This window comes from Pararge aegeria, chromosome 19, assembly GCF_905163445.1.
Source record: "Pararge aegeria chromosome 19, ilParAegt1.1, whole genome shotgun sequence".
Classification (NCBI taxonomy): domain Eukaryota; kingdom Metazoa; phylum Arthropoda; class Insecta; order Lepidoptera; family Nymphalidae; genus Pararge; species Pararge aegeria.
In genome coordinates this window covers 4,325,138-4,337,780 of record NC_053198.1, presented here as the reverse complement: position 1 = coordinate 4,337,780, position 12,643 = coordinate 4,325,138, and the positions used below count along the sequence as shown (strand labels likewise).

Below are 12,643 nucleotides of genomic sequence, written 5' to 3'. Positions count from 1 at the left end.
GTCTTTGTCGGTAGGGCGGTAACTAGCCACGGCCAAAACCAGACCAGACCAGAGAAAATTCAGATTTTATTTAATTTTACTTTTTTAATAAATATGAATATACTCCGACAATACACACATCACCACCTAGCCCCAAAGTAAGCGAAGCTTGTGTTATGGGTACTAAGATTAGTGATGAATATTTTTATGAATAATATACATAAATAAATAGCAATATACATATAAACACCCAGACACTGAAAAACATGCATGCTCATCACACAAACATTTTCCAGTTGTGGGAATCGAACCCACGGCCTTGGACTCAGGAAGCAGGGTCGCTGCAAACTGCGGCCGTCAAAATTATAAATTCTCAAATTGCACAGCGCTTGCCTCTGCGCCAGGTATGTCACCTTTGTATAAAGGTAGGATGCTCAATTCCGGCTAACATGTCTTACCTAGCGAATGATTCTTGGTGTACTGCATATCTTTGTAGCTGACGGGTAAACTGAGGGCGTGTAGGAATCTCATGAACATTTTGGGCACGTGTGGCGTCCAGTCCACCGCACCCGGGTTCCTTTTCGCCAGACCAGCAAAAAGCATCATCACATCCTGGGAAGATAACTTATCGTAAATATTACAGAAGATTTTTATTCTTTTACAAGTTACCGATTGTTTTATTGCGATTTCACCTAGACCCTTAGAGGAAACTAATAATATAAATAATGATAACTAATTTACACAGAAGTTAATGTGTCAAATATGTATGGAATTGTCGTGTATAGAAATCTAGAGACAGTGTACGTAATTTTAATTTGCTACGGGTCTGTAGCCTGTCCCCGCTCTTTATTTCTTTGATATCCTCTCCATTTAAATGCTATAAAGGACAAAATTGATCTATTTAATTGACTAAAATTTGTAATTTCGACAACTTTGATTTGGATTATTACTATATTTTTTTTTTTAATATCTTACCCATATTTTTTTTTTTTAAACATTAAAGATAAAAGTTGTCTCTGTGGGTTCTCCTTCGAGGACATATATCATTGCGGACCTTATTGAAGACCTATTTAAGGTTTACAATACTGTTCTACATTTTATAGATCTATCTCTTAGGGTTCAGCCAGCGTTTCCAATCACCTTAGAAACCTCTAAAATTATCAGTCTTTTTCAACTATAGTATTCATGTATTATACTTCCTCTTGGATCGCTCAAGCAAAACTCTGTCAATCTCACCTAAAGCCAGTGTACACCATTGAGGTTAGATATCTGCTGGAATTTAGCGCACTCACCGAAATCCCGCACTGGTTGTTATAGCACACGTCCCATAAGTCCATCAGTTTATCGAACCACAGTAAGTGGCCCTGCTCCGCGTGCTCTGGATACAGCCCTACAGGCAAGAAGGTCGTAAAAGGTCCCATCATTTGAGAGTTAGACGACCACGGGCAGATTTGTGGCAGCAACTCCTCTAGTATTTCTTTGGTCGCCCCAACAGGGAAATATCTGCGGAAATACAATGGTATTGTTACAAAGAACCTTATAGACATAAAATTCATAATCCCGTGTGACCACGTACAGAGTCCGACCAACTACAAACCTAATTCCTAAGAAGGACTAAGGATTTTCTTAAACATTCCTCAAATATTCATAAATCCAAAATGATTCTGGATTTCGTATTTAATTCCTAAGAAGGACTAAGGATCTTCTTAAACATTCCTCAAATATTCATAAATCCAAAATGAATCTGGATTTCGTATAGTGTACGCTGCGGTTAAAGAAGGCTGGTGGTGGTGTATGTCGCGACTAAGTCAGTTGTTCAAGTGTTGCGATGCAGTTTCCAGGTGAAACAAGTGGAAAAATGTGATACCTAGTAAAACAAGTGGTCAAGTGTGATACCTAGTGAAATAAGTGGTCAAGTGTGATACCTAGTGAAACAAGTGGTCAAATATGATACCTAGTGAAACAATTGTTCAAGTGTGATACTTAGTGAAAAAAGTGGTCACGTGTGATACATAGTGAAACAAGTGGTCCAGTGTGATAACTAGTGAAACAAGTGGTCAAGTGTGATACTTAGTGAAAAGAGTGGTCACGTGTGATACCTAGTAAAACAAGTGGTCAAGTGTGATAACTAATGAGACAAGAGGTCCAGTGTGGTAACTAGTGAAACAAGTGGTCCAGTGTGATAACTAGTGGACAAGTGTGAAATCAAGGGAAACAAATGATCCAGTGTAATAGCTGATGAAATAAGTGGTCAAGTGTGAATACACTGGATCTCTAAACTGAAAAGTTAATTTACTTTCATCAGCCTTGAGGTGTTAAATACATATCTTCGAACCTTAGCACGTAACAAAGGAATCTTAAAATAAACTACCGTTGCAGAATGTGTTCTTTGCATGAGTACTAAAAATGGATATGTAATTAATTAAATACATATCTAAGGAAGTGAATGCACGATTCAATAAAAAAGATTAGTTAAACGATTTAAAAAAACTGGAAGTAAGTTTTGAGTTTAGTAGTAGCATTGTAGTTTTAAATTTTAGCGCTTAAATATGCATACGATCGCATTGTGTACGCAATATAACTTACCTAGCATTTGAATCAACGAATAATAAAAGCGCAAATTTAATTATATTTTATTACCCTGTTTTCATTTACGTTACTGATGCCCAGTTTCTGTTAGTCAGCTATTGATTTACTAAAGGATAAACGTCGGTTAATTGCAATTGCGTTTCTGAACACCCAATGAACCGTTCAATAACTATGAGACCAATAAACAGTTCCCTATTCTACCTACTCTATTCTATTAAAATTTAACAGACATTTTTATAAACGAAACGTATTGTCACTTGTCAAAGATCGTCAGACTTCATACTTGATTCATGAGCTGCTTGTATCCATCAGATTCATTTTTTGGCCTTCGAATAATAAAAACGTAGTTGATTCTCTTTGAATAAAGAGATTTTGATTTCAATATTTTTAACCTACAAATTCCAACAAATTTGAACGAACAAACGTCCAATATGCGTCAAATATAGTTACGGAACCGATAAACGGCACTCAGGGGTCAGTTAAGATAACTGAAGTTTAAACGGAGTTTTTCTGTCAAGGTGTTGTTCAGAAACGCACTTTCCTAAGTTATCGAACCTATAGCGCTATTGAATAGATAAACTGCCGAAAAAAGTTGTTCAGAAACCGGGCATTAGACAAGTAGTGAGAAGGATTCACCTACTGATACTCATGTAATGGCGCTCTGTGGCGCTGAAATTATTATATAGTAGTTCATTACATAAATGGCACATGGGTCATATTATAGCATAGTGTAGATACTCACGGTTTCGCACATTTTATCATTGTCATATACGACGACTCCAGGGATCTGAAATCAATATTAATAATGTAAAACTTCGTAAATTAAATTCTAAGCCGATCATGCAAAACCCTGCCACCTTTTGATTTATGATGATGAGGTTGACAATTTAAGTCTTACTTAGTCCCATTTTTATAGTAATTGCCTTCTTATATTAATATTGAACCTGTTTCTGAAATTCCTGAACTGTTTTTCTTTGTCATTGCGATATTTCGACTTCTTTCCTTTTTTTTTATCAAATTTAAGGAAAACTTATTTTTGCAATGTTACGCTTAGGACATATCGGCTTTTAATCTAAGGTTGCCTTAGGTTGGGAACTCCAAAACTAAAAATATTTAAGCCGGATACTCATAAGACTTACGGGTCAGGTTGTGACGTGTGAGGATATCAGTACATTTATAAGATTTGTATATGTTTATTTAAATTCAGTTTACACTACCGATACTCTGTAATGTCAAAGTATAATTGAATATATTAATTGGTGACTTTAAGCCTAGTAGCAATAGGTCCAATTTGCTTTGACGTTACAGTGTTCCGCTACTCGAAAGCGACTCCACGATTGCGAGCATGTAAATCTAATACCAAGCGTACATTGCAGTTCCGAGGATTACAATGATTATTAAATCGCATAACAATGGTCTTAACCAGTTTCTTCTACTTCCACTGCTGGGCACAGAATCGAGGGTATTTAGAGTATAACTCTCAACGCTGCTCTAACCCACATTGGATGGCTTTGACGATTATCATCAGGTCATGTTAGTAACGTACTCTTTGGGGCCCTCGTGTTTTTTATCCCAATCTCCTGACTCCGGATTGGTACTCAAAATTTATTAACGGAAACCGAATATATTATTATTTAAACCTTATCCGAAAATTGAACAAAGGCTTTCGTTATACATATTCGAAGACGCTAGCAATAAAACCAACTAGATAGTATTTTATAAATGGTAAATTAACATTAATTAATGGTAAACCAATAACTACTTTAAACAAGTGCCTTTCAGCTAGCGTGAGTGATGGTTGTACTAAGGTAAGACAGCCGTCTACTTCGTTTTAGACCTATTAGCGATCTGATTTCAGTTGTTTTTTAACTTTAATGAGAAATGAGCCAACTTCCACCATACATGTAAGCATCCCAGCCTCGAATACGGAAACGCTTCATTTTTAAGCGCATCTTTAATATTATCTGTGCGTTATCGTAACCTCTATCGTATCATGGCCTTGGCACACTTTATCGACTCAACATCAACTCTAATCAAATAGAAGCATTGAATTTTGAAGTTTATATAGTGTAATATAAAGCATACTTTTGAAACAGTACATAACAGTAAATAGGTTGGCGGCACTATTGGCACCAGACCAGACCACCGAAAATTCAGTAATTACAAATTTATAAATTGTTCCTGCCGAGAATCGAAATCGGGGCCTCCCGCTCAAACAACCACAGTGCTTATCACTGTGCCAGGGAGGTCGCTTTGTCGATTCGACTCGACTGATGTGGTAGGAGTGATAGACAATGCTGTAGACTAGTGGACGCCGTATCGATCGTATAGTGGACGACTCTGACGGTGCATAGTAAATTGGAGTTGAATCGGCATTGAAACGGAGTTTGACCGGTGTCGGTGTTCAGTCGATAAATGAGCGAAGGCTTTTAGTTGTCAAAATGAATGCGAACTATATTCTGACAGAATCTCTCTCTCAGCACGGGTAGCATAGGCAGGAGACAAGAAAAATATCCTCTGATAAGGGATAAAATTAACATGTTCACCCGCCAAACCACGGCATCAGCGACTAGGAGAAGTTTATCCCAGTTTATTATTACGCGTATATTGGATATAATTACCACCTGTGCGCTCGAGCATTGGCGGGGGGGGTGATAAAGCTGTGGGAAAAGTTAAAATATCTTCCTTTAAGTAGTAGAGTAAAATGCTAGCCGTGCTGGTGACAGAAAATACTACGATACGATTTTAAAAGACTGTACCTACGCGTCGCGTTATAATAAATATTAAGCGTTTTAGTATTCGGCGGCAAATTATTTGAAAATTATTTTACGTCGGTAGTTCAGTTTCCTCCAGTAACGGAAGTCCAAACAAATCGAGAGCGCCGGCTAAACCGTTTCCCGAGATAAATTTCCGAACCATGTCGAGTACACTCGGCCGTGAATTTTCACTTTTGCGCCTGAACAAACATTAGGAAGCACTTACTATTAGCATAACTATTACATATTGGATAAAGGCGTTATTTGCGGATGCCCATGATATACAATGAATATGAAGTTTAGTCTGGTACAGTCCGATTGAAACTTTATGACTTTACGAACTTCATTTGGTATCAGCCAATCAACGGGACGGTAGTTGACTACCTGCGCGCAGCTTTCGCGCAGAGAACTTTCGCGGCGACATAAAGTTTGAATCGGACCGTACATTCCGCGACAACCGCCCGAAACTGTACAGTTGTAACGTAACGTGACTGAACGTCGTAAAGTTTTATCTTACATATATTTATAATTGTCAGGCTAAGCATCTGCTTAGCCTACGCTTTTCAACGCCACCAGGTAGGCCATCTAGCCTACCTGGTAGCGTTTATATCGTATGGTTTCATCACGCTAAGTTAGGCACCATCCTGCCAGCAAAACCAAGTGTTCTTATAGAATGCCCCGTAGAACCGCTATGTTGCATCTTACTACAATTTTAATATATGTGACATCAAAAGGTGACTTCCATAGACTTATAAATTAAATTTTAATTCGAATTTTCTAAATTCAAAAAAATCGATATCAAAGTGCCTCCCTACAAAAACATTGGCTAATCTGTGTAAAGCCAGAAGGTAAATAAAAAAAATGCCTCACTGCGAACTAAAAGAGTATCATTCAAGAAAGTCGAATAAATACATTATTTAACATGCTATAACCGTGACGTGCGGTGACTGCTTTTGTACCTCCGCAGTATGCATTATTAACTTTTTAACCTTTAAACGAGCAATTCTCGTAAACGATTTTCAAGAAATATAGTATGCAGGGTGTTTCGGGTGCGATAAATCTAGATCGCTAGGTTTATTTTTAGAAACGCTGTTTTATCCGCGTCTTCAGGCATTGAATAACTACTACCATATCATTAGAATACGAAGGTACATTTCGTCACCATATCCTAGGTTATACTAGCTCAGGTGGGAAATCAGGCAGTCCCAAAACCAGAAAATCCCGGTTCGAGTCCAGATGATTATGTTTTTCGCCTTTTTTTTGCTTGGTATTTTTTTTTAGATTTACCGAAAAAAATGCCTACAGCAAATCTCAACCAATATGAAAAGCTAAACATAAACTATAAATAATATTAATTCTTTAGCCATTTACAAATGTAATTTGAATTAATTAAAATGAACAGGTCTAACCTTGTCTATACTAATAAATAGTGTGTGGGCATTATAACTACTGAGGTATGACTCACATAGACGACTAGCGGACCCAAGCGACTTCGTCCGCGTATGAGTCAACCTTAAAAAATAGTCACGGACTGTTGGTAGTTTAAAACTTTAAAGAACCAATTCTGACAATTACGACTTAATTCCGACGTTTTGGCGTTTTCGTCTTGGATACCGCGTAACTATCATTATCAATACAATTCTGGGGCCAACCACTATCGCTTAAAGTGATATTATTTTATAATTGCCGTATGGTAAGGGCAGATCAGAATATATTTGTCATTTGTTGTATTTATAATCATGTTATTTAAAAATATCAGATCCTACTGTAAAATAAGCATTTTTAACTTAGCTGCAATTAACAATGCTATTAAAGCAGTATGGCATTATCAGAGACTACTTGACATTGATTTTCCTCATATTCCCGATGACTTACTTACTTATAACTTGAACATCCTTTGCTGTCAGTATGAAGGGTTTGTTTTTTCCTTTATTTCAACAGACACACAAATTTTAATAACTTAGGCTGGGTAACTAACCTCGGCTCAGACCACAAAGGGTTTATGTGACGTGGCATACTGAATGTTTTAATTTTAGTTAGAATGACCTTTAATTTAAATTTATTTATAGAGATATCAGTATAACTTACGTGTGGTAGTGGTACATGCCAATGCTTGATGAACTCTTTTCGAAAATCCTAAATCCAACATCATAAAGAGGTCGCCATGGAAGTGTCAGCTCTTCAGGTGATATAAGGAATCTTTTCCTGTAATCAGTGAAAAAGGTGAAAACGTATTCAAATTCTAAAATTCTTCGTTGCTTTATCCATATTTGTTTTCATTATTGTGAGGTGATGATTATAACTACTACTACTCATTAACGTATGCGTTGGTCTAAGAAGAAGACAAAAAATTAAGACATATTTAGTTTTTTATCTCATCCCTCAGTCAATTAATACTTAGCAATGAAGTTGCAGCCAATATCTTTTTATCCTTTTATGTAATTCCTTATATTATCTATATATATATATTATTATTTTTACGGCCTATTGGAGCAGTGGGCAGCAACCCTGATTTCTGAGTCCAAGGCCTTGGGTTCGATTCCCACAACTGGAAAATGTTTGTGTGATGAACATTAATGTTTTCCAGTACCTGGGTGTTTTTATGTGTATCATAAGTATTTATGTATACAATTCATAAAAATATTCATCAGTTATCTCTATTGTCTTACACAAGCTAAACTTTACAAACTAAACTACATAGTTGTAAACTTATAAAAATTTTAATGATATACTTAGTGTAAAAAATATAATAACTATTATAATAAACTTACTTTGTGAGCATAAGGAACAGTGTAGCAAACTTGTGGACTTTGCATGGCTCTAGATCCGGAATGAGAACAAGCTCATAGGCAAGCTTTATAAACAATAAATGGTCTTCTTTCCCGAACTTCAAGCCATAAATGCGTATATATCTATAAAGATAAATAAAAGGTTTAAGTTGGTTATTTCCAAACTGGCAACTTGTAAGTTTAATGATTCAATGCCTGAAGGTAATAATCAATAAGAAAGAGTACAAAAAGAGCAGCACTACTTATTTTAATCTAAGATTTTTTATCTAAGCTATCTTAAGATTATTTATTAAAGCACAGCTTGTTTGTGTGATGAGCATGAATGTTTTCAGTGTCTGGGTGTTTATATGTATTTTCTAAGTATTTATGTATATTATTAATATAAATATTCATCAGTCATCTTAGTACCCATAACACAAGCTACGCTTACTTTGGGGCTAGATGCTGATGTGTGTATTGTTGTAGTATCTTTATTTATTTATTTATAATTTCAGTGTGAAAGTTTGAATAATTAATTATTTAAATGGTTATGATAATATACATAATAAAAATACAACACATTATATATAAATTGTTGAACTAAAGAAGTCTAAAGAAATGTGAGAACAATCATTAGCATTAGAACAATAATTAAAGTTGTGTTAGACCACCAAAGGATATTGAAGCTTTCCCCAAAAGATTTAGAAGAAGTGTTAAACTGACAGAATTTTAATTCAGATCATATATGAATTACCTATACGTGAGTCAGATAGGTTCTTATGAAATACGAAACTAAGATGTGGCATAATATGATCAAAAATTTTCTAAATAGAAAGCCATCACTATATTTTATTTCATTTATTATTATGATATAATGAAATATAGTGATGGTATTTAACATATGATGCTATTTCTGTTTTCTATTAACTGAACACAATTGATAGTAACTATAACCAAAGATATGTTATAGAGCATTCCAATGCCAAGTGTCTGGGTCAGGAAGTTCTGGGCAGTAGCCAGATATTTAAGAACAGGGTATGCTGCCAAAGGTTAGACCATGTGACACCAAAATTATATTGTATAGGCATAATATTACATGTGCAGTAATAAATACTAATGGAAATGTAGTTTTTTTGCAAATAGTAAAATCAAATACGCCAAGAAATGCAGCACAGTGAAAAAAAATGAAAAATTATTTATTTGTTATCTAACAGTAGTACATAGATATGATTTACTTCTCTCCTACAACTGCCTTACTGATCTATTGGGTAGCATGTTGAACTAGGGATAATGTCCTGCCTTAGATTCCTAGGTTTGGCAAAGAATTGTTAGGTATTTGTAGGTAGGTTGTGTTATTTCTGTAAAAAAACTCTCAGTACCAGCCAAGAATTAAGAAATTGATGGTGTCCACTCCCATGCTGAGTATGTAAAGCCATTGGTCTTGGTTTGATTGTAAAAATTATAATGGCTTTAAAGCCTTAAACCCAACATAATTGAGCAGTGATGTCAGTCCAAACTCTAAAACCCTTTCTCCAATGTGAGATGAGGCCTGTACCCAGCTGTGGGATTTTAATAGGCTTACTTATTTAAGATTAAATAAAAAAGAGATTCATACCAATATTATAAAACTGAACAAGTTTAATTATCAGTAACTACAAGTTTGAATTACTAAATTCTTTCACATTAGACAGCATGTTTATTAAGGAAAATTATTAGCTATTATTATAAAATCAGGTAAAACACCATTAGCAATGAATTTCAATTATTATAAAGTCAGAAGAAACAAAAGAAGACTCAACAACCATTCAAATTATTTATTGCATGATATTCGAAAATTTGTTATCATTATGATGATACCTTAGTGGCTAGGAAGGCCCTCCCTTTCAGGGGGCTGAGCTTGATCCCTGGCATGCACCACTTAGCTTTCACCAGTTAGGTGTGTAAAGCAATTTAATACCTCTTGCAAGATGAGAAAAAAATTACATTCTTAGGAAACCTGCAAGCCTGAAATTTCCCTGTAATCTACGCTCATTCAATGTAAAGTAGAAGGTTGTTAATTGGATGATAGTGTTGATGAATTAAATATTTGTTTATTTATAAGTTTATGCATAATGCAAAAATTAATAGACCAAACTGGACTGGACAAAACTTTTGCAGTACAAAAATGTATTATACCCAAGTTTGATAGATGTTGACCTAACTTATCTGATCAACCTAACTGTACTTGATAAAGTACTACCAGCGTACAAGTACATGTTCTATATAGATATACATAATGTACAGAGGCAACTAAAACACATTCTTCAATTTATAGCCATGTTCTTCAGATGAGTGTTATACATACCAACATTTTGTGTTTGGTATTAATTCATTTGGCAATCCATAACTTGACAACTCTACATATAATGACTGATATTTCTGTATATTATGTTTATTGGGTTTTTAATTTTAGATGAAGAAGTATTGTTTTTACTTTTGGAAAATTTGAAAGCCAGAGCCTTAATTCTTGTGTGGATATGGGTCAAACATAGAGGGTTTCAAATTCAAATTTCATTTCATACTCAGTATTAGTAAACCTACTTTTACTCTATAACCACTTTTGAAACTTACATTATGTTGGTTTGTAGTAATTCTACCAGTACTTAGTAATAGATTTTGATAAATTGAAACCAATCTACTCATGGGATGTTTTGTTATTACAATAGAAGGTAAAAGTATTGGTTAGAACCCTTCAAACCTATTGTAATTACCACACACTTTTTCGCTGGAGACAACTCCAAGGAATGAACCATTCTCGAGCGCTAATAAAACCATTTAACAAAAGGGCCGCCTCTGAGGCATTAGCACTCAACAGAAAAAACCTATGCATACTAGTGCGAGCGCTTACGGGGCACTGTGGGCTTAATAGACACATGTTCAACCTAAAGCTGCAGGATACAGATCTATGTAGACTCTGTAAGGAGGCTGCGGAGACGCCGCTGCATTTGATCTGTTCCTGTCCCGCGCTGATGCATAAACGCAGCACTCTTTTGGGGAAACACATAATGCAACCAGTGGATGCTAAATCTCTTCCAGCAAGGAAAGTGCTGCTTTTCCTGAAGGCGACCAACGCTTGCTGGGAGATCTAGACAGCGGCGTCACAATAGATCGTAGCCGGTCGACGTGACACCAGGGATCAGACGAACCTGAGCCGCCAGCAGAAGAAGAAGAAGAAGATTGGTTAGAAGCAGGTTGTTACTTTGCGTAATTCCATGAAAAACAGGAAAATATATACGATTTGTTTTATCTTTATACTCTACTCCAAACAGATCTTTAGAGGGTGCTCCGGTGTGGAGTGTACAGGTTGGAGAAATTTTAAATAATGCTATACAGATTCCTGCTTTTCTCTAAGTTAAAAGCAAATTAAGCAAATTAGGCATTATTTTCTTTGATAAAGATGTCATTTTTCATTACAGTGTCAGTACCAAGTCTTTCATATTTTTCAATTTCCAAGGTAGCAACTTATTATAACAAATAGTTATTACTGTTTAAAAAAACTTCTCAGAAACATACTTCATTAACCGAGAGGACCAAACCCCGCAGGCAGGTTTCATCTCCCGCAGCATAACTGATTTGGCCAGGTTTGTCTTCACCTGTTGAAGGAATAGTTGTGACTCGTCATCTAACTGATCAGCGTATGGCAGCAGGTGGTTAGTCAGGAGTTCCTTTTGCGGCTTGAACCCCAGAGCCTTGATCCTCTCCGGGGTCGTAACAAACCCCTCATAGTCATCGTCCAATAACATTTTGAAGTATTAAAAATAATAATAATTCACAAAAACATCACTCTTCACAAATATTTCTAACACGTCATGTTTTATTCAGTGCACATAAGGTTTATTGCTTTGTTGTTTGTCCAGTCACCGACACATGAAAAACAACATTGAATTTAAAGCAAGTCATCACTAAAATTCACCAAGAAACGAAATCCGAATAAATATCAAAGGTTCATACATTATTTTTCAACGTTCCGTTTTACGATTTTTATGCACTTTAATGATTTAGATTGACGTATCACTGTTCAAGACCAAATTGCAATGTCATGTCAACAGTGTGCCAAGAATAAGGTCGTTCAATATTATTTCAGTCGTGCAATTGCGACTATTTTTACGCTGTGTTCTGTTTTTTATTGTAAATTTTATTTTAGAAAAATTTACTCAAAATGATTATTTTAATTAACTATAATTTCTTCAATTCAATGAAATAAAAAAATACATTTTTAAAAATTATTTCACTGTTCTTGTCAATATTCACTGGAAGTATGAAGTAGTACTGGGTAACACTGACATTAAAGAACGGTCAGAGTAGGGAGAAAAGACGCTGGCACACTGGGGATTGCACAATCATTAATCTGTGGGTTGCACTAGGTTTAATGTGCAAGTAATACAGCTTAACGATCACCGATACTAAAAGAGATATGAATAAATCTCATAAATATTATTGATTAGGATGCAAAACTTTTATGCTTGTTTCTTTGACCTATTTCTGTTTTGTACACTTTTCAGGATCATCTGT

The 12,643-nt window shown here is 35.4% G+C and overlaps 1 protein-coding gene across 3 annotated transcripts in view; it reads right to left on the bottom strand.

The window, feature by feature from the left end:
- Positions 1 to 12,194, bottom strand: part of LOC120632065 (proteasome activator complex subunit 4A-like) — a 38,675-nt gene extending 26,481 nt beyond the window's left edge. Inside the window, exons 1-7 of one of the 3 annotated variants that reach the window (XM_039901837.1) lie at positions 11,645 to 12,194; positions 8,096 to 8,236; positions 7,413 to 7,529; positions 5,399 to 5,524; positions 3,311 to 3,355; positions 1,272 to 1,482; positions 438 to 591 (exon numbers count right to left, since the gene is read on the bottom strand). In XM_039901837.1, coding sequence (XP_039757771.1) covers positions 438 to 591; positions 1,272 to 1,482; positions 3,311 to 3,355; positions 5,399 to 5,524; positions 7,413 to 7,529; positions 8,096 to 8,236; positions 11,645 to 11,874 — 1,024 coding nt within the window. In that variant the 5' untranslated portion in view covers positions 11,875 to 12,194. The remainder of the gene's footprint in view (positions 1 to 437; positions 592 to 1,271; positions 1,483 to 3,310; positions 3,356 to 5,398; positions 5,525 to 7,412; positions 7,530 to 8,095; positions 8,237 to 11,644) is intronic. The other 2 variants (XM_039901836.1, XM_039901838.1) reach the window with 2 other exon arrangements.
- Between the last annotated feature and the right edge of the window lie 449 nt (positions 12,195 to 12,643).